The 24,179-nt window shown below is 36.3% G+C and overlaps 4 protein-coding genes across 5 annotated transcripts in view; 3 read left to right on the top strand and 1 right to left on the bottom strand.

The window, feature by feature from the left end:
* LOC124174833 (serine palmitoyltransferase 2) overlaps nt 1–1,159 on the top strand; it is a 22,129-nt gene extending 20,970 nt beyond the window's left edge. Inside the window, exon 12 of the mRNA XM_046554382.1 lies at nt 1,022–1,159. The gene's annotated coding sequence lies outside the window, so the exon portion shown is untranslated. The remainder of the gene's footprint in view (nt 1–1,021) is intronic.
* On the bottom strand, nt 414–5,903 carry LOC124174830 (centromere protein J). The gene is made up of 4 exons (XM_046554371.1): nt 5,486–5,903; nt 1,648–5,175; nt 1,347–1,542; nt 414–1,147 (listed from the first exon to the last, which is right to left on the bottom strand). Exons 2-4 carry the CDS (start codon nt 5,160–5,162, stop codon nt 1,016–1,018), a joined length of 3,843 nt encoding a protein of 1,280 aa, XP_046410327.1. The 5' UTR covers nt 5,163–5,175; nt 5,486–5,903; the 3' UTR covers nt 414–1,015.
* Nucleotides 5,067–24,179, top strand: LOC124174829 (carboxypeptidase D). 2 transcript variants are annotated; one of them, XM_046554370.1, is made up of 16 exons: nt 5,067–5,071; nt 9,697–9,879; nt 10,958–11,199; nt 13,631–13,786; nt 13,875–14,050; nt 14,634–14,781; nt 15,799–15,899; nt 18,463–18,971; nt 19,587–20,048; nt 20,110–20,369; nt 20,547–20,721; nt 20,857–21,230; nt 21,338–21,485; nt 21,561–23,052; nt 23,125–23,301; nt 23,400–24,179. In XM_046554370.1, exons 2-16 carry the CDS (start codon nt 9,700–9,702, stop codon nt 23,504–23,506), a joined length of 4,707 nt encoding a protein of 1,568 aa, XP_046410326.1. In that variant the 5' UTR covers nt 5,067–5,071; nt 9,697–9,699; the 3' UTR covers nt 23,507–24,179. The 2 variants fall into 2 exon arrangements, with proteins under 2 accessions (XP_046410326.1, XP_046410325.1); XM_046554369.1 differs by lacking the exon at nt 5,067–5,071 and having other exon boundaries at nt 9,136–9,879.
* On the top strand, nt 6,220–8,216 carry LOC124174837 (nuclear speckle splicing regulatory protein 1). The gene is made up of 2 exons (XM_046554392.1): nt 6,220–6,641; nt 6,809–8,216. Exons 1-2 carry the CDS (start codon nt 6,613–6,615, stop codon nt 8,001–8,003), a joined length of 1,224 nt encoding a protein of 407 aa, XP_046410348.1. The 5' UTR covers nt 6,220–6,612; the 3' UTR covers nt 8,004–8,216.

Below are 24,179 nucleotides of genomic sequence, written 5' to 3'. Positions count from 1 at the left end.
AACACATACATTAGGGTATGCCAAAAAAAAAAAAAAAAAAACAATTTTATCTTCAAACGCGCATCAAAATTTCGGTAGAGTATCTCGAATAGAGAATGTCAGCCAAATATGAACTCTTAATATTGATATTAATAAATAAGAGATATTCGCATATAAACTCATGGGTGATCATTTTATCTCAGTACTTTCTTATAGAGAATGAAATTTCCTGTAAGAATCTGTAATTAGATAGTTTATAAGTTGAGCAGTTTATGGGGAAAAAAATGCAAAAATTTTCCGATTTTATTCACGTGTTATTTAAATGGAAAACGAAAAATATAAAATAGGTACCTCTAAATAACAATATTAAAAGTTCATATTTGGCTGAGATTTTCTATTTGATGCGCGTTTGAAAAAGAAATTGTTTTTTTTGGCACACCCTAATATACATACATATGTACGAATTTAAAGTTCTTTAAGGAATGCACAGATTATAATTAAATACATATCTTTTAATCTCAAACTCAAAATACGCTACTATGTCTTTCTCTTTGCAAGTTTACACATTCCTATCACAATTTTATTTTTGTAATAATTATTAATTAGTATTTAAAAAAAAATTGTATGTAAAATATAATATTATCATTATTATTACATAGATAAATTGTACGTTTTCTTAGACAGTTTCCCTAAAATGTTTTTTTTTTCACGCAACATGTCGATGTTAAGATGAGTGATAATTATAGACTCGACATTGCGGTGGGTATAGGTATTTGGAAAGGTAAATATGCATAGATCAATCAGTTTCATTTTATTACACAAAGTAAAAAATAAGTATTCCAATGTTTTGAAATACTTTTCTCCAGATTACTATAAACGAGTTGGTTAAAAATATGAAAAAAATACAGTAAAGTTCTCGGTAATGCTCTGCTGTCATGTAAGGATGATTGTACATATATAGTTACACATAAATCTATACATGGATATACCTACGAACTAATTAAATCCAGTCTTAAAAACTCTCTATTTTAATATGTTACAGATGCTGCGAGTCCATGAGAAGGTTTCCGTCTTTGTCTTTGAGTCTTACTCTGCCACCGGCATACCGTGTTTCCTGGGAACCGTCTGGATAGACCAATTTTACTGTTCCATCCGGATACTCCCGCCTCTGATTGCGAGAAAGCGATATTTTTCATGAGTTAAGAAAACACGAATGCTTAATTAATTGAATATGCTAGTAATATCTTTAGCGTAAATGAGAAAAAATAAGCATTAAACAAAAAAGAAATAAATAATTAGTTAATCTATGACGAAGAAATATTCAGAGCAATTTAAAAAAATTAAGTGATCCATGTACAAATTATTACTTTGTGATCCTTCGTATGGACTTCCCGCTGGCCATTAGGCAAAATGAGGAGTTTTTCACCATCTGCTGAAGTTTCGGCTAAAGTTCCGTCTGGGAGAGCCCATTTTTCTGTCCCGTTGGACTGCAATATTCTGACGGAACCATCAGGGAACGATACTTCTACAGTTCCATCCTTTGATCTCCTTTCCACCTGTCCACTGTGGCAAGCAAGATTTGCAAATAGTAAATGATAAAACTAATCTCGATTCGATGTCTAATCAATAGATAGTGACAAATAGATCGAAACTGTAACTTCATCATACTCAGGAAATTCCAGAATTTCCAGTCCGTCGGGCATTGTGGTGTGCCAGGTTCTTGTAGTGGCATAAAAATATTTAACGCTGCCGTCTTCCCTGCTCTCGCAAACATCTCCGTTATAGTAAATCAACTTTGTGATCATGCCGTCAGCAGAAATTTTCTTGACATTGCCATTTGCATACCAGAACTCAACGCGACCATCTGCATGTTGCACTTCTTTTATACCTTGTTTGTCTACTTTCACCCCATTCTTGTCATTCGGCGACTTTTGCCTTTTGAAAGTACCTATGGTTTCCTTGCTGCTCGCGGAACTTTTCAGTGATGAATTCTTTTTGTTGGCATAATCGTCATTTCCTTCTTCATTATCGGCGTCAATTATTTCTCCAATCATGCTCTCACTCTCACCTTTCGAAAGGCTGTCCCGTTGCTCGAAATTATTTCTATCAGACAAATCTCTCGCTTGATTTGCTTCATGTAAAGGTCTTGCAATCAGCTCGTTACATTTAAATAAATTCTTTTCATTTTCCATGCCTTGGACTGCCTTCTGCGTGGCTTCCTCATTCTCTTTCAAGCCTATAGTTGCATCTTTTAGTAGGTTTTCATACAAGTCTCGCTTCCTTGCAGTACAGTTTCTCTTCTTTGATCCCAGCTGGCTTCTGTCATAAACGATCATTTTGCTTCCGTCGGAATTCACTTGGTCACAATCCTCATTGTTCAATTCGTCCAAATGCATCGCCTCCATCATTGGTTGCACCAGAAATGCATCCTCGTCAGAAGACGAGTCCTGCTTTCGTGGCAGATGCTTTTGTGATTCTAACGCCTTGTTTATTTGATGTATAGCTTTGGTGTTTGAAGGTATAACACTTTTACTATGAAGCCTTAATTTCGTTGTTGATTTTCGTGTATTTTGAAGTTTCTGAACTTCCTGCTTCAGCTTTGAATTTTCCGACTGTAAAATTCTCACCTGACTTCTGTGCCTGGCTTGAGCGGCATTCCATCTGCTTTCTTTCTGGTTCATTTCATCTCTCAATTCCTCTAATTGATCTTTCAGACTTTGAACTTCTTGCCGTTCCTGTTTGTTTTGCTGAGCTTTGACGTATGCATCTTTCAACCGATTCTCTAGAGCTGCTTTTTCTCTAGCCAATCTTTTCCTCTCTTCTTGGGTAGCGTTCTCCAACCTTTGTTTACGTTCTTCGAAATGGGCCTCTTTTTCCTTCAAATTACGCTCCAATGTTTTCCGTTCCTCCTGCAGCTTTTCTTTCAGCGTTGTTACTGTTATATTTTCCTTTCTGAAAATCTCGATCTCTCGTTCCAATTCCAGTAATCGAATTTTTAAAAGCTCTGATTTGAATGTCAAGCCATTCTCTTCTCCCGTTTGCATTGAAGTCAACTCTTCTTCGATCAAAGTCGCGTCTGCTAATGACAAGCCTTCGTTTTCAGTTTCTGAGTTTTCACTTTCTGAGTTTTCACTTTTATCATAGTTCTCTGATGCTGAATCTGAAATATTGATATTATCATCACGATGTTTTTCCTCAGACTGTTCTTTAACATTAAACTCTTCTTGCTGATTTTGATTTAGATCTGAAGATGAATTGTCATTGTAATAATGATTTGTGTAATTTTTAGAATTCATTTGCCGTGGTTGGATAACTTTGGATGGCATCTCCATGGAGCCCTTCAAGCTTCTAATTTGATTATTTCCGATAACAGAAGTGGATTCATCAGCATCTGAAGAATCCGTAGTAACCGAACAATCGCTCCACGCCCTCTGATCAGAATAATTTCGTGATGCTTCAGATACCATTGATATAGTGGAAGTATCAGTCATTGTCTTGTACTCGTTATATTCTGAAAATCGAACATGCAGACTAGTATTTTTTTCGTAATTAACTTGATGGTCAATATTTCTCTCATTTTCACAATGAGCTTCCTCACTTATTTGATAGTCTGTTCCGTAATTAGGATCAACATCAGTACCATACGGAAGTTCACAGATATTTTCAGCTGAATTTTCGTCGAAAATTTCAAGCATCTCATATTTATCAGTCGCCCGATTCTCCAAGTTTAATACGTCTCTTCCGAGAGGCGAATTTTCGGACATTTCTCTTTGCTGATGTTTTGTGTAGGTAGTAGCAGAATTATTGCTCTGTGTTGTGTAAACTATTTCGGCGAGTAGCAAATCTTCATTAATATCGTGCTCTTTACTTCTCCATTTCTGTGCCAACGTCGAAACCTTATTTTTGCTAACGCTTTTAGATTTAAGTGGCGTTGATTGAACGGATTGTTGCAGCAAAGCAACAACTGTGCTTGATGTCGAACAAAAACTAGAATTCTCAGCCTTCTCCTCGAGAAGTTCAAAAATTCTCACTTCTTCAAGCTCTCTTTTAGTCCTAGATTCAATGTCTGAGGTGTCATGTTTGGTATTATTCTCCCTTTGTGGTTCCCGTGGATTGCACATCGATTTGCTACGAACTCTGACAGGTGGTTTCACGTTTTTCAGACTCAACCTGCTCTGAGCTCTGTTCGGAATGTTAGGAAAACAATTCTTCTGTACTGAAACGGTTTTTTGGGCTACCTTCTTCACAGATTTTGATATTTCCCCAGGTTTATCAGAACGGGGTTTTACATTCTTTCCATTTTCCATTTTGACCGTACTAGGCAGTGACATGGTACGTGGCCTTGAACGTTGTGAACTGCTACAGGCCGCTGCACCCGATCTGAATCTGGCCAATCCTTGACCTTTTTTTAAAAATGGTCTTTTCACTGGTTTCTTGGCGTTAGTACCATTGATTGACTTTTCATTTTCAGATTCCCTTAATCTCTCCTCAAGCAAAGTGTGGAAATCCTTTTTTGGAGATGGAACGGGAATATCGTCTATAATGATGGACTTCCTTTTAGGCTTGTCTGGTGGCAATGGTTCTACACCTTCAATTAACAATTCTGGAATACTTTTACAAGCCTCCTTTAACTCTGTCCTAAAGTTAACTTCCCTGCTATCCTTTTTATCACTAGCAATGGCATCCAAATTATCTGAAGCATCTGATCTTGCAGCAATGTTCAACGAATCATCAATACATAGTTCAAAAAGCTGTTTTTCAAAATTTTTTGACAACTGAGTAGCTTCAGGAGTATCTACACTCTTTTTGTCAGGTACGATATGTTGATGGGGTGAACTAAAGCTAGAATCATAGGGCAATTCGTGCTGCCTTTGAGGTGACAAGTGTTTTATAGGGTCAGCATTTGCAGGAAGAATTTTCAGGAGATTCTCATGTTTCATTGTAGCTGTATCGATCACACAGTTTTCTTCTAGGGAATCTTTGAAAACAGGATCAATACTTCTATTTTCTTCGCCGCTTATGTCTTGAACAGACAAGCCCAGTGCTTGATACATGCGGACTTGTTCACGGCTCAAGGTTTCACGTTGCTCTTGTTGGTGTTGAAGCAATCTTTCTTGCTGCTGCACTTGCCAGCGTCTCAACTCTTGGAGACGTTCCACTATTGATGCTTCCAAGGCCATCATTAAAATGTAGGATCTATAAGGAAAATTGTTGATGTGTTATTAATTTTATCTTAAATAATTGTTATTTCCATATAGTTGATTATATGGTTTTACATTATTTTTTCGTATGACTTGTTTGTGACATCGATGAAACTATTTGTGATGCAGAAGATTGTTTGAAAACGATCTGCCACAAAATTTTATAAGATGCCGTTTAAACATGAAGATATAAGATTTTTGACACAGTATTTAAATCCTAGGAGAATTACTATATCACTGTCACATAATTACGATAGATTAAATATAAGATACGTGTTATATAATATCCATAATTTTTCACTTACCTTCTTAAAAATATAGGATTAGAATGGTGTAGGTGGTAATGAAATGTGAATGTATCGACTTATACATCAAGTTCATTGATCGCAAATCAAATCCAACCGTCAAAAACACTATTTCACTTTTTACAAATTGATGTCAGAATTATTTAGTCACTACTAAGCAATTATAATTCCGAGATCGATTAATGCTCGATTGACACCTTGTTCTCAGGAATAATACTGTCATAAGCTACATTTTATTGTTCGGTGAGCACAGATCCGTTATATTTTAAAAAATCGCATGCTGCTTGTTTACAGAATTACAAGAAGAAATGCGGCACTGCCAACTGCCGAGAGAAGTTGGCAGGGTTGCGCCGGAGAGCAAATTCCCGCATGGTCTGTGCATAAGTTTATGGCTTGTGTCCTTAGAGCATGTATGTCTGTATACGGTGCTTAGGCGGCAAGCACATGTCGATAACTGACCAATATTCGGTTGTATTTAGCATCATGAAAGTACTGAATGATGCTGAACGTATTTATGGAAATCAATAATCGAAACTGTACGAATAACCGTATATTGATATATTCTTCAGTTAACAGAATAACCAATGGAATGATAAACATTCACTGCCTCTGTAATGCTAAGGGTGCGTTCGGAAATTATCTGCCAGTGCTCAGTGCTGTCGACAATCTTTGGTCTCTCTTGCACTGCCGAGTACGTAACTAGTTCTATCTCTGTCTTATAGAATTTTTAGCACCGCCAGCTAGATTCGGAACACACTCTAAATACGGCAGACTTCGAGTCAGTTACAGATATGCGCTTACGGCGCTTACCTACAGAATATCGCTTACCGTCTGGGTCAGTTCGGATATGCTTCTCTGTGGTAATCCGGAACTTAGTTCCATGAATCTATTTATGTTAAAAAACACTCTAAAATAGGGTACCCTACAGTCCCTATGAAACAACGAAGCTTCAAGTGTCAAATGCTATTCTAGGGTCCGTTTTTTATTAAATAAAACGATTAAGTCACGAACCCATTACCTAACCCCAAAACCTACAGAATACAAACGTATACGTAGTTCAATAGGGTGATGGTAACATAATTATCACAAGAATTTAATCACAAAAGTTTCTTTAATCCCTTTCTAATATGACCAATGAAAATAAAGAAGATAAACGGTGAGTAATTTCTGATAATGTTGAATAATGTTGATCAAACAATTTTTCTTTTTCAATACAAAAGAATTTCTGAACAGTTTATTTCGCACTTTATCTTTGCACATTCAAGATTAAATTCTACATAGATTTGTCTGAGAATTTTTGTTTATGTGTTTCATCAATTACAGATATGGACTCATTGTACCGAGCAAAAATCGGCTCTCTGTACCCAAGCCTGGAAATGTTTTTGGGGAAGACAGTGGCTCGGATGCGGATGACGGATCAGATTGGGTTAGAAAAGCACTCAGAGCAGAGGGTGAAAAGAATTTGGTCAAAAAGCAAACGCAATTAACAATGAAACGTGCATTGAAAGAAGACCCAACCGTGTATCAGTATGATGAAGTTTATGACACTATTGAAAGATCGAAAATTGAAGAAAAGATAAATAAAAAAACAGTGGAAAAGAAGGCAAAGTATATCGAAAACCTGTTGAAGGCGGCAGAGCGCAGAAAACGGGAACAAGAACACAGAGTCGAAAGAATGGTACAAAAAGAGCGTGAAGCAGAGGGCGCGATGTTCGCTGACAAAGAAAGTTTCGTCACGTCGGCTTATAGGGCAAAATTGGAAGAATTCAAGAAAATGGAGGAGGAAGAAAAGAGAATGGATAGATTAGAGGCGATCGGCGACGTGACAAAACAGCAGGATATATCTGGATTTTACAGGCATTTGTATACACAAACTGTCGACGTTAACAGAAAAGACGCTGATGAAACAGACAAGGAGGTCAAGAAAGAAGCAGACTCAGCAAACACAGAAATAACTCATATCGAGAAGTCTGAGGAAGATCAAGATCATGTGGATAAAGATGACCCACTGACTACAGACTCTGAGAAGAATTCTGACCATGAAAATGAAAGAAATTTAGCCAAACTGCAGAAGTCTAGAAAAACCCTTGCAAAAGGAGGAAGTAACCGTCAGTACAGGAAGAGAGCCGCAGAAATATCTCAGTCAAGTTCAGAAGATGAGTGTGATAATGAAGAAGATATGTTAAAAACGACAGTGGCTGAGAAAAGTGAGGCAGAAACGCCAGAAAAGCTTATAAAATTATCATCGGATGATGGTAAACTGAAGACTAAGGACATTCCGAGTGATACAAACAAAGCAGACAGCGACGTCAAGCCTGAGGCAAATATATCTGCTGCTGAAAATAGCGCCAAACAATCTGAGGATAAACTAGACGCAGAGGATGGGGTGAAAAGGGTGAAGAAAATGGAACCTGAAGCACCGAAAATATCAATATGGCAAAAACGAACTGTTGGACCGATTTTCGAAGCTGCATTAGAGAGATACTATGCAAGAAAGGCCGCCAGATCTTCTGGGTAATGCCAATTACATCTGACAAACAGTTACTTTCCCAAGATGTCAATTGTAAATAAATGTGAATTAATGGTTTGGTACTTTTTAACTAATTCGAGAAAATCGTTTATTTTTTTTCCTCAAAACGTAAATACCCATTCTCATAAAACGTAAAAGTATTTCTGTTCTCGATGACTGCGTGGTAATCATGTGAAAATATACGATCTTCACAAACTCGAAGCTTGTAGTTGTTTTTTATACGCCTAAAATCGTTACGAAGATTTTATTTATCTATATGTTTAGGCTAATCGCCACTAACAACATTCAGTATTTTATTGATGCGAGAATTTAAAATCTTGACTAGATAAACAGTTACAATAAATTGTTCCCGAATGAGGATGCATCTTATTATTATTGAACTTACTTGATATTGGAAGGCTGGTAATTAGTGGAAGACCGACCAATAACAGTATTTTCTTTTCTACTTATATTTATCTAAAACAAATCTTATTCCATAAGTGTATTAAGATGATTTAAGATGTGTAAAATCATACGCGAATTCATTGCAAGGATTGAAAGACTGTAGTCTAAGTTGAACTTTTTAACGCGCTCTGAGTAACTGCTCGGTGATTTGGCACTGCCTTAGCCAATCACAGTCGTTAGATCATGTATTTGACTCAAAATTTGCAATCAATCGAGTAATTTAATTTAGGACGTGTTACTTTTTACTCTACCTTTATCGACCGAGACATTTATCCTTATTGTACGCAGTTTGAAACCATAATTAGGGATGTCATTCACAGTTCGTGGCTTTTAAGATTTTTTAAGTAAAATTACATGGCATAGTAAACATGAATTTTAGGCATTATTCATGTCAGGACAAGTGAATTACAGAAGCTGTGATTGTGATGCTTAATTTTTACCTCTCTTGGCGTGAAGATTGCACATAAAAACTGTGTCCTGACATGTCATTTTACACCTTATTAATTTCGGAATATGTAAGCAGCGATCAGAAAAAAAAGGGAAAATTAGAAGAATCACTCGATCGATAAGTGAATCAGAATCGACAGATCTGATGATAAAATTTAAGTACATTATACTTCAAAATTCCTGATAGGTAGATAGTTGATAATGATAGCAGCTCGATTATGAAGTCGATACCGCAATATAAAAGCAATGTGGGTGTGAAATGTAAGCGCATATATGTATATTGATTTTCGCGTTGGTGGTAAAAGACGGTCGTGTGACGTCACTACTTCACGTGGGATTTGGGTCCCCCCCCTCTCCACCGGGGAGCCACAATATGTTCTCTGCTGACGTCAGTCGAGCTTTCCGATTAAAACGGGACGACGAGAGGAGCTGGTCTGACTCTTTGCTGTCAGCCCAATTTTTCCATTTTTCGCGTTAAGTTTCCCTTGCGAAAATGGAACTGTATAGTTTGCTAAAGTGCACTGCAAGTGTTGTTTTTTTATTATTTACAATACCCCTAACGTGTGACGGATATTCGCTGCGCGAGGCCGACGAGAGCGAGCAGGATATTAATGAGAATTTTATCACCCCGCATTACACGCACTATGAGGAGCTTAAAGAGCTGCTGAAAAACCTCACCGAAAGTTATCCTAACTTGGCAAAGGTCCATTCCATTGGTAAATCCGTCGAGGGTAGGGACTTGCTGGTTTTCGAAATATCGGAAAACGTCAATAACCGTCGGCTCGGCGAGCCGATGGTCAAATATGTTGCTAACATGCACGGCGATGAGGCTGTTGGCAGACAATTACTCGTCTATCTCGCTCAGTACCTTTTACACAATTATGGGAAAAACGAGAGAGTCACTAAGCTTGTCAACAACACCGACATATACCTGATGCCGTCCATGAACCCCGACGGTTTTGAAAAATCCCAGGTAAAAATGATCGATCATTCAACCTTTCTTTGGCTGCAAATCAATTAGCTACTCATTGCAATAACCATCGCAACTTCAAAGATACAGTTTTGTTTTTCCCTGCACATACTCGGAACGAATTTGTATCAAGTGCATTGATATTCTAAAAATGATGTTCACACGTAAAATTTAGGAACTCTTGTGTGATGTAATATACTTATATTTGGTATAAATTTTGACGGATTCTTATACGCCCTTTTTGAGTTACGGAATACAAAATGCTCTAGCAGATTTTCATAATACAGCCCAAAAGCGCTCCAATATCAATAAAACTACTAGTCAAAAGGCAGAGAAATAACCTAGTATCTGGTCCATTACGTGCCCACTGCTTACTAATAAGCCTGTATGAAACAGTTTAGTGCGTTGTTTACGAATATAGTAAGGAACAAAGGAAAAGTCATGTTGAATGCGTGGCAGCACTGATTATGAGCACTGAAAATAGATCGTGAGTGGCATTCCCTTTACCGCGCAGATGTTTGGTTCCCGTTACTTTACGCGGCAAATTCGAAAATTTTTGACAACTCGAAAACGACGGGACCAGAAAGCGAATCCAGTATCTGTGGATACTTATTCGCATCGAATTTCACTGCTTAAGTTTTTCTTTATTTACCGTTATCACAAATTCCAGATTTGTTGTTTCCAGTGCTTGATGTTTAACCCTTCGTCTGCATACCTCCACCACAACCTATCGACTGCATATGGGGTCAATCAGTCCCTACACAATATTTTATTTTGAATATCTCAGCAACTATGCACTTATCGAATAAAAGGTGAAGATACTTTTTGGATTGAATTCATTAAACTTTAAGTCTGTGCAATCAGATTTCTAAAAATGAAAAATGTAACCATCGAGAAACATGCTTCAAGTTGACCGTACCACTCAGCGCTATTCAAGTACAAAGAAAAATTTGGAGTAAACATGACCTCATGTGCAGACGAAGGGTTAATAAAAAAATGTCATTCAGACGAATTTAATCTTCGATGTAACATCTTTGTATACGTTTAATTAAACAGATCTAATTGCTCTGTAATATTTCAGGAAGGATTGTGCGAATCTAAATCACGATTTGTCGGTCGTGAAAATGCGAATCACGTCGATTTGAATCGAAATTTTCCCGATCAATTCGATAGAAAGTTGGCTGGTCAAAGGCGAGGCAGTATTACGGAAGGAAGGCAGAATGAAACTGTTGCTATGATGACATGGATAGCCACAGAGCCGTTTGTTTTGTCTGGGAATATACATGGTGGTGCCGTTGTTGCTAGCTACCCCTACGATTCAGGGTGAGATTTCTAGCTTAGTAAATTTTTCATAACTTTCGAAATTTTGTAATTACAAGTGAGACTGCGACGCCTGTATTGTTTCAAAATTTTTTGGATTCCTATTCTTGAAATATTCTTGAAATTCATTAATTTTCAATCACTGATATCCCGGGATTGCGGAGTCAAACCAACAAAAATAACTTAATGGTAGGATTCATGTTGAAACCAATCACTCGAGGAAAAAATCTTAAATTTTTAATCACGTTTTGGTTGTTAAAAGTTGGTTTGTCGAAAGAAAAATCTATATTTCGATAGCTCAGATATTTGTTATTTAAAAATGGTTTATGCAAAATTTCTTGAACAATTTGAGAAATTGAGCATTTTTTAAAGAGTAAAAATGTCGTTACTTTATATGAGACTTTCAGGATTTCCGAATTGCTCGAATTCGTCAGTTATAAAACCTCAAATCTAGATAATTTGAGTAACCGGGCAATTCGGATATCTGGATAGACTGAGTATCCGGTGCCAAGTGAATATGTCTCAACCTACCTGAGGCATAATAACTAGTGACAAGAATATCAAATGAAAAAATAACCCAAGACAAAATAAACAGTGACCAAATATCATTGACAAACTAACCCGCGACAAAAGATACAGGGACCAAATAAGACTTACAAAATAACAAGCGTTAAAATTCAGGAGAACAATATTTATTTCAATGTTACTAGTGTATACAGCTTGATAACATAAGTGAAAAAAGTAGTCATAACACGTATTGGATACACACAATTGATTTGGGTTAGGATTAGGACATCCTGACGATCCCATACACACCCATACAACGCAGATGGGGTCATTTTGTCCCTAGATGTGTGTCGTGAGATGTTATTGTCTGGTGATGTTTTGTCGTGAGATGTTTTTGTCTACAGTTATTTTGCTGTATGAAGTTTTGTCATCAGGAGGTTTTGTCTCATGATATTATTGTCGTAGGTTATTATTGCATGGGTTATTTTGACGAGATATTTTGTCGCGGGTTAAAACTTTAGGATATTATCACGTGGAATCGAATATCTATGTAGTTAGAATATTCGAATAGTTAGTATATCCAGAACACTTTGTAAAATATTTGCAAATAAATTACATTCACACCATAGATTCAAGAAATTTGAAAACCATTGTGTATTTTTGCAACAAAGTACTTTAAGATTGTGAGTTAGCTGTCAAATTCACATGGAATGTATGGCAATTCCACTTTGCTGTACTGAAATTGTGCTCTGGCTCCAATTCTGCATAGAAAATCTGTAGTGAATTTGCAAACATTTTGATAGTATACATGTAATAGTAGTTATAAGTAAACTGTAATATTTGTAGTACAAGTATCTTAACACTAACCCAGCACGAGAAACCAAGCTACTCGCATTATTATAATACTTTAAGTATCCAAATAAATGAAGTTCTTCAACTATTCGAACAGTTGGAATACTTTGGATAGTATGAATACTCGAGTACTTGAGTACTCAAACTATCTGGACAGTCTGGGTATCCGATTTTGACGCGTTGAGTCCGGTGGATTTGGATTGTTCGCATAATCCAGATACGTAAAGAAGTAGTGCTGTATTTGGAACGTGTATTGAGTGAAACCTTGACACGAATTCGTTGTTTGCATTCGTTCTTTAAAGTTCAATCCGTAAGTGATTAACTCATAAGACAATAGTCGGCCAACTTCTCAAGATGCTCAACACAATTTTTTCAGTGGTGTACCACAAATTGTGCAAATCTTTATGGTTTCAATTAATACACTACCTTACCCATAGGACAAAATGTAAATTTTTTTAAGTCGTTGATACCTTCGATCTGATCATATGTAAAATTACGTACTCAACCACTTTTAACATTCTTAGCTCTATTTTGTTAGTATAATACACAAAAAGACATTGGTGGTTACATTATCATCGTGTCCAGTGTGCCTGAAAGTCCTTAAAAAGTCTTGGAAATATCTTCAAATTTTTCTTGTTTCCTGGAAATATTCTATTTTTAAGGTTTGCCGCGAAATATATATTTGTTTGTCTACACTGCGTAAATGTTTTTAAAAAGTCAATTCCGCCTTGAATCGCGTTTTCCGTTTTTCCCTATTAACAGGTTATAGTAGAAATAAAGTATATCTCGTTCGTCGCGCCGATTATGTGAGTGCCTTCTGCATTCATGTATTTTTATTTTTCCTGAATGTCTTTAAAAAACCTGGAAATTTCCTGGAAATGGCCCTCAATTTGTTACGGATTTTTTACTGGATAACATGATTATGATAATATGCTCGGTCAATGCTTAGCAGTCAACAAAGCCCTCATGGATGAAAATCACTTTATCTTAGCGCCCTGCATATTTTGAGTGGTCTTAGGCTTCTTCCACATATGCAGTAATCGAAAATCAAAATCGGAATTTTTGCCCATTTCAGAATTCGCCGGGAATGCTGCATAGAAAGCAAATCTCCGGACGATGAATTGTTCAAACACCTTGCACACGTTTACGCTGACAATCATCCGACCATGCGGGAAGGAAACGCTTGTCCACCGGAACGTTTTCCAGGTGGTGTTGTAAACGGCGCCTATTGGTAAGCAAAGATTTTTTCCGACACTTCACTGAACTTTCAGTAAAATTGACAGTACTTAATGGGTTTCCTCTTCTCATCATAACTTCAGGTATGAAGTTACTGGCGGGATGCAAGACTTCAATTATGCACGGTCCAATTCATTCGAAGTCACGTTTGAACTTAGCTGCTGCAAGTATCCGTCAGCCGATGAAATGCCGGAAGAGTGGAGACTCAACAAAGAATCTTTGATCAAGTATCTCGAACAAGCACACATCGGAATTAAGGGTATGTCTATTTGTTTAAATACAACAACAAAAATGTTTAGTTCTAACTGTTTAATACTGTACACTTCTTGACAATTTTCATTCCGTACCATAACTGAAAAAATGGTTCTTGACGCCAAAGGGAAATTGGTTTTTCAACTCTAACTATAAATTCCAGCTTGTGAATATTTTAGCCACCCATACTTTATTTTTTGTTTACTATTGCGATAACTTGATGCTGGTGCAACAATAAACAGCTCTTAAGGTTTTACAATTCAACTGAAAACATTACAATTACAACAAACAACTTAATATTGGCAACTGTAATTAACATTTCCTTGTAACATATTTTTTTGTAATTCCAACAATATTCAAAATTTTATTGTAACGATACCGAGCTTACTATAATTTCCTTTAACAAAAGAATATAATTTTCTTAGTACAAGCAAATATTGGTACGGAACAAAATTTTAATTAATACTCTTCTAATTTCAAGTCTGATTCATTTGATTGCTCAGGGAGATTTTTTTTGGTAGAAGGATACTCAGTTTGATTAAAGCTTGATTTTAACTAAAGTAGAAATCACTTTATTTTGCAATGTGCAGGTCTGGTCACAGACACGGATGGTCAGCCAATCGAAGGGGCGAGTATAGTTGTCGCCGGAATAAAACACAATATCTCAACTACCAATCGTGGAGAATACTGGCGCCTCTTACTTCCCGGTACTTATTCCATCTACGCTGCTGCATGGGGGTGAGTTTGATTTTTTGTCTGGACTGCTACATTACCAAACACGTTCCGTTGTGAAATTCCCCTGTTGAAGAAGTTCTTATAAATTACTTGTTTATTTTTTCTTCTCAGTCTCCGCAATATACCATATTTTTGAACAGTTCTGAAAAAACTTTTGCATTCTTTCCGAACAAGTTTAAATTACCTTGACAATGATTGAGAGATTCAGAAATTTCCAGAGAGTTTTTTGAAAAAAGTCACATTGTTTTGAATGTCCATTTTCTGTTGAAGGTTTGAAGAACTTCAAGTTTCTGAGTTTTTGAGTATTTCTAATTACCAAGTCGAGTTACATTTGGAAATCGAATGAATTTCTGGGAACAACTCAGATTCTTTCCAAACTTCATATTCTATCACAAATCTGAAAAAGGCCAGCTTCTGGTATTCCCGTGTATTCTCGGGAATCATGGCGTAATGGAAAACTCGGATGGATTTTTATTTTTTATGATTAATTAGACGTTTTTGCGAAATGATTGAAATTAATATTTGTAAAGTACTGCTAATGGGTCCAGAAATATCTACAAAAGAATATTTTCAATACAACTAGAATTATGGAAAGCTGTACAAAAATTTCAAGAAAATATGTCAAGCTTTTTGCATAAATCTTTTCAAATAAATTTTCTCTCAAGAAATTAAGATATTTCTACAGAATTCCAAGAAATTATAAAAAATTTTGATAGATTGTTCAGAAAGACTAAACTGTAGGAAATTCACATTCAAAGTAAACTCGCAGTAATTTCTGAAAGTTTCCGAAAATAATATCGCTGCTTCAACACTAGCTAAGGAAAATAAAAAAATAAAATTCATATTGACCTTCCCTTGAGTCTAAGCTATAATCATCTGAGCTGTAAAATAAAACGGTATTTGTAATATCTAAGATTTAGAAAATAATATGAAATGATCAAAAACTTTGTAATAAGATAAAACCCATGTGAAGCATAATTTGTTCAAAGAAATAGTCTGAGGAAATTTCATTTTCTTCAGATATATGCCAAGTGAGCCAGTAGAGCTGACAGTAAATGCTGAAGGTGGACCAACGATTTTTAACTTCACATTGCGTAGCGATCCCGAAACGTCTGACCAAGGTAAACTTGAGATGGTAAATCAGTCGCGTTTTTCTCCACTGCGAAGAATGATTGCGTCTTTACGAGTCAGAGATGATTACTAAATCTAAACTGATCGTTCGTATTTCTTGAATTGTGTTTATTGTATATCGCTGTGAACAATTTACGGAATATTGATTGATGATATCTGAACTTATCATATCTTTACACTTTAATTTTATCGATGTATGTTTTATTATCGGTTTTTGTTTTATTTTAAATTAGCTAACAATTATCAACAAATTTGTCTCAAATTATATTTTTATAACATTTCAAAAAATCAAAACAATATATATATACTATATAATAACAATGCCATAATCATGACTAAAAATAAAGTATCGAGATCAAATATCGCGTATAGGGTGGAATCTGGCACAGAATTCGAGAAAATTCATTTTTCTTATCAGATCTGCGGAGCTCTTATTGACTGTTAATTATGATCTCCAGAGGCAACATTCCATAACATATTTACTTATTTTTTAATATTTTCGATTTTTTACTTAACTACGGTATTTTTCATTTTATTCTCAATATATTGTAATAACAATGAGATCAATCTAGCTTATAATTCATTATGACAATAATTACGCTGTCATACATTTTTTTTTTTTGTAATCATCCATTTTATCCTCCCAACAATGTTTAAGGCTAATTTTACGGTGGTAGCGATTTATTTTCACATTATTTTACAAGCACAAGGTATAGAAGAGTTAATTTTATGATAGCTTAACAGAATTTTAATTTTTCAATTGTTTTTTTTTCTATGAGTAAACTAGTTAGTGATTCTTGAATAATTACCGGTGACAAACCTATCTTTCGTAATTACTCTCATTATTGCTATTTATCTTGTTGTGTACAGCAGAAAATCATTAGGCATGTGCAGACACTGCAATATTTTTATTTTACGTGGTTTTTCTAACATGACGATTTAATTTTTATAGCATGTGCGTTGATTTGGCAAAATCACGTTTTGTTACGAATACATTTTTTTTCTGTTCCGTGTTAACGATTCACTTTACTGAAATTTTGTTTGTACACTTAATAAATAAAATTTTCTTTGTACAAATTGCTTTGTTTTGTGTATTAAATCTGAAGTATTTAAATTCCGTTAATAATGATTCAAAAATTGGTGCTATTCGAGGAAGTATTTACCTTCTATTATATACTATTTACTTAATTACATGAATCATTTGGAAAAGAAAACAGAATCTAAGTACAACTAGTCATACGCGTCATATGACAGGGCAGTAGCAATATTTTCGATCGTACTGTATGTTTATGATCAATTTTCAAAAAAGGGAAGAAAGTAAATGAAACAAGCATTTAATTTTCTTTGACTATAACTACGTTATTATGTGTAGAATTATGTATTTGGTATCGTTGATCTGCGAGATTCAACTATACCTATAATATATTGTATAATGCAATGTCAAAAAAAGAATAAAATACTATATTATCTGTCACTTGTGTATTTAAATGAACACTTAATACCTATTTTCCCTAAATCCTATTGCAAATACAATTTATTATTATTTTGATTTTATGATTTTCTAATTCTCTGTACCTTGTGCTTTGTAGTATGTTACGGAATGTTTCTTGTATAATTTGCTTCGTTGTTTTCACTTTATATTTACTAATACCTTCACTTTCATTTTCTCAAACTTATTATGTGACAGATCATTTCGTTTAACCTAGTGGTACCTACTAATTTTATTATTCTTGTAATCGAGCCGAGTATTTTTGTTGTAATGAAAATTGATGAGGTGGAAGTTATGTGCTTCTGTAAATTTAATACTTTAACAAGTTTTATTAATTCAACGGTGTATCCGATTTCGAAAACCAAGAAAGGAGTTCGTTCATTAAGAATTTACCTCGGTGACTATTTTTTAAAAGCTTCAAAACAATTTTGCTTGCATTTTATTTATACCCAAACACGTTTTTCTCAATAATGGTACTATGTCTGATTACTTGAGCGACCATGTATTTCCCTTGAAACGTGAAAAAAAATTTGGGTTTATTTTTTCTTTTTGCATTTTCAATATTCCTGATGTCCAATTTCAACTCGCAATATTTTTTCCACAAAGAAAACTCACTTTTTGCATTCCAGTTTTTTTTGATTCTGATCTAAGACGTATTATTATTGGAACAGAGCGTAGTTCAGGTATAAAAAAAGTAAGAAATATTCATTTGAGGTTCTCAAAAAATGAAATGGAAATCTGATGCATTATTGGAATGATACATCGTGTTAAATTGCTGAATTTTGAAATGCTTTTATAATTTTCCACACCGTAAATAATTTGATGTTTTTGAGAAAATGGTCATATACTTCATTTCCAACGAACAAAACCTCTGTGAATTTAGCAAATCAGATGCATCCCAGCAATGATACATTATGTCAAAGTATTAAGTTTACAGATGCATGGAATTCCCACCACAATGAAAATTGTGCATATCCTAATTTTTTAATAATTTTTTTTTTTCTATGTATAATATTAGCATGGAATAGCATGGTACCATATCTTTTCTGTTTATTCTTTTTTAGCCAGAAGTCAATTGCCAACTGCCGACGAACTAATCAGACCCCGTAACGAGTTTGGGTTTTTCCATCACATCGACTTCAAACACCATAACTACACTGAAATGGAAGATTTTTTGATGGACTTGCACAACATGTATCCAAACTTAACGAATCTCTACCACATTGGAACCTCGGTTCAAGGTCGAAAATTGTACGTAATGGAAGTGACGAAAGATCCCGGTAAACATCAACCCGGAGTACCAGAAGTAAAGTTAGTCGCCAATATGCACGGCAACGAAGTTATTGGAAGAGAAATGTTGCTCTTGTTATTGCAATACTTGTGTGAAAATTATGGAAGCGACAAACGGGTGGCGGAAATCGTGAATACAACGAGACTGCACGTAATGCCAAGCATGAACCCAGACGGGTACGAAGCCTCCAAAGTTGGTGATGTTCTCGGAATTCAAGGACGAAGTAACGCTAATGGCATTGACCTCAACCGCGATTTCCCAGACCAATATACCCCGTCAAAGGTGAGTGATAAAATCCACTTGACACAAAATATTCCAATGATATATTGAGGCACTCAATATTACAGAAACATGATAGCAATATTTCTAAAGCAATGCAGACCAGGCAGCACAAAATATTCCGGGACTATTTTACTATGCAATATTACTGCAACATTGTAGCATGAAATACTCTACTTAGTTATTTATTCGTAACAAAAAGGATAAATTCCTTGGTAAAAAGTACACGAAAGTTCTGAACCATAATAGAACCAATAGATGCCGTAACGTAGCTACAGATGTAATAGAAAGAAATACTTCACAAACACCAAGGAAAGGAACAAACGATAAGAAAAAAGATAAAAACGAACTTATTCATAATTTAATTGCTTTTTCTTGAGATGCTATTACCAAAAAAATATTACGATTTTATGGATCAAACCAAATCGTTCGCGCAATTCGCAAATATGTTCGTTGCAAAGTGGTGACAGTCTATCAATGGAATTAAAATCTGCTTTAATGAAGAAATATTTAAGCAATGTTTCTGCAATATTCTATGCCATGTGCATTCCGACGTAGTGAAATTATTTGCTACTTTTCCTCGTCCTTATTTGATTATCCAATTTTGTGATCGGTCAGCCCAACGACATAAGACAGCCAGAAACGGTAGCAGTAATGAAATGGATAGATGAAATTCCGTTTGTCTTATCGGCGAACCTGCACGGCGGTGCCCTGGTGGCAAATTATCCGTTCGACGATGCTCCAGGCCAGGCAAACAGCCGGCCAAACTATAGTCCAGATGACAAGGTCTTCAAAATGATTGCAAGCACATACTCAAATGCACACCCTCGGATGCATTTGGGCAAGCCGTGCCCCTCGATATTCGAAGGAAGAAATTTGCTAGATGAAAGCTTCCCAGATGGAATAACAAACGGTGCTCGATGGTACGCAGTTGTTGGCGGAATGCAAGACTACAACTACATAAATAGCAACGCCTTTGAAATCACGCTTGAATTGGGTTGCGCCAAGTTTCCAACAGCCGAAAAGCTCCCAACTTTTTGGCTCGAAAACCGAGAACCTCTGTTGGCATTCATCGAACTGGTGAGTCCTGCCTACCTATGGTTTTTATATTCGTCAGTCTCCATCATTCTATTGTTTTTAGGCCCACAAAGGTGTGTATGGCTTCGTTCGATCGTCCATCGGAAATCCGGTCCACAACGCGAGAATTCATGTCGAAGGAATCGAGCATGACATTTACACCGCCACCACTGGCGACTACTGGCGTCTCTTGGTCCCAGGCACATATAACATCACAGCCAGTGCTGCAGGATACGAATCTGAATCTCGAACTGTGACTGTACCTGATTCTAAACTTGGCGTTCCGCTCGATTTTACTTTGATGAGTAGTGACCCAAATCATTGGTAAGGCTTTTCGTCGGTGTCCCAAATCGAATCAAGACCAGAAAAATTCTCCACGATACTGATGTAAACAGTATTTTTAAATAAACATTCTTCATCATATGCTTCTGATGCGTGATTTGTATGATCGTTGTTGGTAGATTAGATCTTCTTGGTAAGTGCACAAAATATGACTTACAGGTCTTCCGCATACGATTTTCGTATCATAACGAATATGGAAAAGGGTTTCCTCACAAATTCAGAGCTCAATTCACGGCTAGCAAGGTTGGAGAATTCTCAACCAGATGTTGCGGAATTTCAGGCTGGTGAATCTTCAGTCAGCATGGCTATTCACTCTCTCAAAGTAACACACGACGTAAGTTGCTTTCCAGTATCACGTCTTGTTCAATCAAGTCCTTGTCGGTCAAAATGACAGTTTCCAGGACCAAATGTTGTTTGAAGTTTCAATGGTTCAACGAAGAAGGACTCAGCCTCATGTTTATATCCACAGGTAGGAGGACCAGAAGAGAATAAAATTCACATTGGATTGATCGGTGGTCTGTATGCATCTCAACCAGCTGGCCGAGAAATCTTGGAGCGTTTAGCCAGACACGTTATGATTGGGAATCAAATTGGGAATCCACCGATAAAAAAACTTCTCGACAACGTTGTTCTCCATTTTATACCAGCAGTTGATCCGAAATTTGATAGTTTGCCAGACAGCTGCAATCCTTCGGTGAAAAACGAGATTGGCAAGAATTTGTTGGACAGTTTGAATAACAAAAGTCAAAAAGTAGACGCGGTCACAAATGCACTCAAACAAATGATGCTGACCGAAAATTTTGATGCTCTTATCATCATCGGCGGTGGTGCCAAGGATGTTAGGTGTGATAAATTCACTCAAAATCTAATTAATTTTTTGCTACTAACCTTTGCAAACTGATCATGCTTCTAAATTTCTTACCCCTAATGATTCTTTTCTTTTTATACAGTTCAACATTGGGTGATTTCAATACTTACAATAATCTTGCCCGCCAATATGCGGCTAAACTCCACAGAGAGCATTGCGATAGCAATACGGAGAGTGAAAACGTTTTTGAACTTCAAAATGGCATCAAGTCACAGTACAATATACCTGTTGTAAGTACTAATGAGAAGTTCATTTCCCTTTAACACTTTCAACATTGCTCAACACGAAGAATATTACAATTGCAGATAACGCTGTTACTGTCTTGCTGTAAATATCCATCACCCGATTCGGTTCTGTCGCTATGGCAAGAGAATTTACCGCCCCTGATGGAGCTCTTACACGGTTTGGCAACGGGAATTCGTGCATCAGTTGCAAATGAAGAGGGAAGTCCGCTGCGCGAAGCCAAAGTAAAAATCGACTCTTCGCCAACTCTGTATAATCTGACGAAGAACATGGCATATTTCCAAATGATTTTGCCACCTCAAACCTACTCGCTGACCTTCTCGTGCGAAGGTTACAAGTCTAAATCACTTCCAGTCGTGGTTAATGCCAAAGAAATGACGAGCTTTAACATTGTGCTGGAAAAGGATGAGATACCTGAGCACATCTCAGCGACTACAGCTTTTACCAGTTCAGATATCGACGTAAATAGCTTGCTGAACGATCTAAACGGAAAATATCCGAAGATATCTAAATTACACACGATCGGCAAAATGGACAATGGTCGAACGGCGATGTCTTTGGAAATCAGAGCACAGAATCAAGACGTTCAGCTCACGGGCGTTCCGTCGATTCTGTTTCTCTCCGGAGTCGAAGAAAACTCGCCGGCTGCTACCGAAGTGCTTGTCAAGTTCGCCGAGTACCTATTAAGCAACTACAGAAAAAATCCAATCATCACAGACTACATTGAGAAATTTGCTGTGCACATAGCTCCGAACGTAAATGCGTTTGAGAATGTGACTCAGAGTTGCATTCCGCGGACTAACAGTTCGCTAGAGTTTCCAATCGCAGATCCGTTGTCGAGCGACGCGAGTGTCATCGCAAATTGGTTGAAAGAAGTGAACGCGATATTGGCTGTGAGTCTGTTGACTGGTTCTGTGCACGTCGAAATACCGTTCGGCGATAAGCATGGAAAGTTCTTTAACAAAATTTACGAAACTGACGACGAAGAGCTACTGCAAAGACTGGCAAAAACTTATATTAGTCAACATCCAACAATGGCATCCAAAAACAAAAAATGCGAAACAAGCGTTAAGATGGGTAGTCCAGGAGTCTCGCACAGTGGCATTGCTTTCAATCAGGCAAAAGTCAACTCTCTGATCGATTATGTATACTTGAATACCAGCACTCTGATGCTGAACGTTTACGTTTCATGCTGCAATACTGATCACGTCTCAGACGTTTGGATCGAGAACGAAAAAAGCTTGTTAGCTATGATTGGGGCAGTTAATCAAGGGATTTCAGGGTACATTATCAACGAAAGCAACGAACCGATAACGGGGGCTGAATTGTCGTACGACAATTCGTTGCATCGTGTGCGAAACGGGAAGACAGGAGCATACTGGATTTTGCAGTTAGCTGGATCCCATACTGTGACAGCCCAAGCACCTGGCTATTTACCGGACACAAAGTTAATTGTCACACCACATGTCGACAAGTTTACTCCTCTAATGTTCAAATTGCAACGGAATCAAGATGTTTTTGGCATGCCAAGGATCGTTTTCATCATTTTGACTGGTTAGTGGTAATTGAAAAGTAATGATATTTATTAAATTCTTATACTGAAAGAAAAAACACATTTGTTTGCAGGTATAATCTGCCTCGGCATTGTTGTTTCCGGTGTTTGTTGTTACGCTGGATGTCAAACAATGAATCGACAGAAAAATCAAAACAAGAAAGGATACGCATTTAGTTTACTTCCTGACGGTACCAGCTTCTTTGACGATGACGAGAAGGAAATCAGTATATTCAAAACGCCTCTGAAAGGTAATATTACATTTTTATATTTTTCTTAAATTAAGTAAAAAGTTACTATTTGTTAATACGATAATCGATTTTTATTTTGAAAAACGAACAAAAAACAGGAAAACACGTCGTCGATGTAAACACCAAGCCGTATTTCGACCAACTGCACGCTTCAGATTCCGAAGATGAGAGTGACTTAGAATTTATCAGGCCAGAACGTGATTAAGAAGGGAAGTTAAAGATTTAATAGTGATTGACTTTCAATGGGAATCGCCAATTCCAGAAATAAGGCTAAAGCACGCTACTAGCGTCAATTCTTTGATCTTCGAATGATTTTGTGATTTTTTTATGATATAATGGAATAATGGTGACATTTCCGTCAGAGTATGCTATTCTATCAATTAATATTCCATATTGCCGTTACATTTTTTTGTGAATATTCTATTTTTACAGTCTGACAATTACAATACGTCCAATTTAAACTGTGGTGGAATAATTGTTGCAAAGGCCTTACTGTTTGAGCTTCCAATGTGTTTTGATAAAATTATTCGAATTCAAAATATCGAAAGCATCCATTTGGCAGTAGAAATTTTTTTATACCAGCTGAGCACAGTTTGTCCATTGAATTTAGCCAGACCCTTCGCAGGACTTTTTAGGTAATTTGAAATTCTTAATGTCATGTTTCAAATATTGGGCTCGACGTTTGATACACTCAAATAAATAACGATAACTTACACAGCACAAAATGTAACAGTGGCATTAAAATTATCGTGTCAATGTGTGTTTACATTTTTAATGTTTTCATAACATTTTATTCTGTATTATCTGATTTGGTACTCTTTTATAAAATATTGTAAATACTTCAGCTGTCAAATAATTTTGTAACATTACAAAAACGT

The sequence above is a fragment of the Neodiprion fabricii genome, chromosome 2 (assembly GCF_021155785.1).
Source record: "Neodiprion fabricii isolate iyNeoFabr1 chromosome 2, iyNeoFabr1.1, whole genome shotgun sequence".
NCBI classification, from domain to species: Eukaryota; Metazoa; Arthropoda; class Insecta; order Hymenoptera; family Diprionidae; genus Neodiprion; species Neodiprion fabricii.
Note: the sequence above shows the minus strand (reverse complement) of the source record. Positions and strands in the feature narration are given on the sequence as shown.

What these genes read in the sequence shown, in the direction of transcription:
- LOC124174837 (XM_046554392.1), top strand. Translation starts at nt 6,613, where the DNA reads ATGACCAATGAAAATAAAGAAGATAAACG. An exon ending in GAAAATAAAGAAGATAAACG is followed by an intron (nt 6,642 to 6,808) that starts GTGAGTAATTTC and finishes CATCAATTACAG; the next exon opens with ATATGGACTCATTGTACCGA.
- LOC124174830 (XM_046554371.1), bottom strand. Translation starts at nt 5,162, where the DNA reads ATGATGGCCTTGGAAGCATCAATAGTGGAACGTCTCCAAGAGTTGAGA. An exon ending in GAAATTCTGGAATTTCCTGA is followed by an intron (nt 1,543 to 1,647) that starts GTATGATGAAGT and finishes TGCTTGCCACAG; the next exon opens with TGGACAGGTGGAAAGGAGAT. An exon ending in TCCATACGAAGGATCACAAA is followed by an intron (nt 1,148 to 1,346) that starts GTAATAATTTGT and finishes TCTCGCAATCAG; the next exon opens with AGGCGGGAGTATCCGGATGG.
- LOC124174829 (XM_046554369.1), top strand. Translation starts at nt 9,400, where the DNA reads ATGGAACTGTATAGTTTGCTAAAGTGCACTGCAAGTGTTGTTTTTTTA. An exon ending in ACCAATATACCCCGTCAAAG is followed by an intron (nt 18,972 to 19,586) that starts GTGAGTGATAAA and finishes GTGATCGGTCAG; the next exon opens with CCCAACGACATAAGACAGCC. An exon ending in CTCTCAAAGTAACACACGAC is followed by an intron (nt 20,722 to 20,856) that starts GTAAGTTGCTTT and finishes TTATATCCACAG; the next exon opens with GTAGGAGGACCAGAAGAGAA.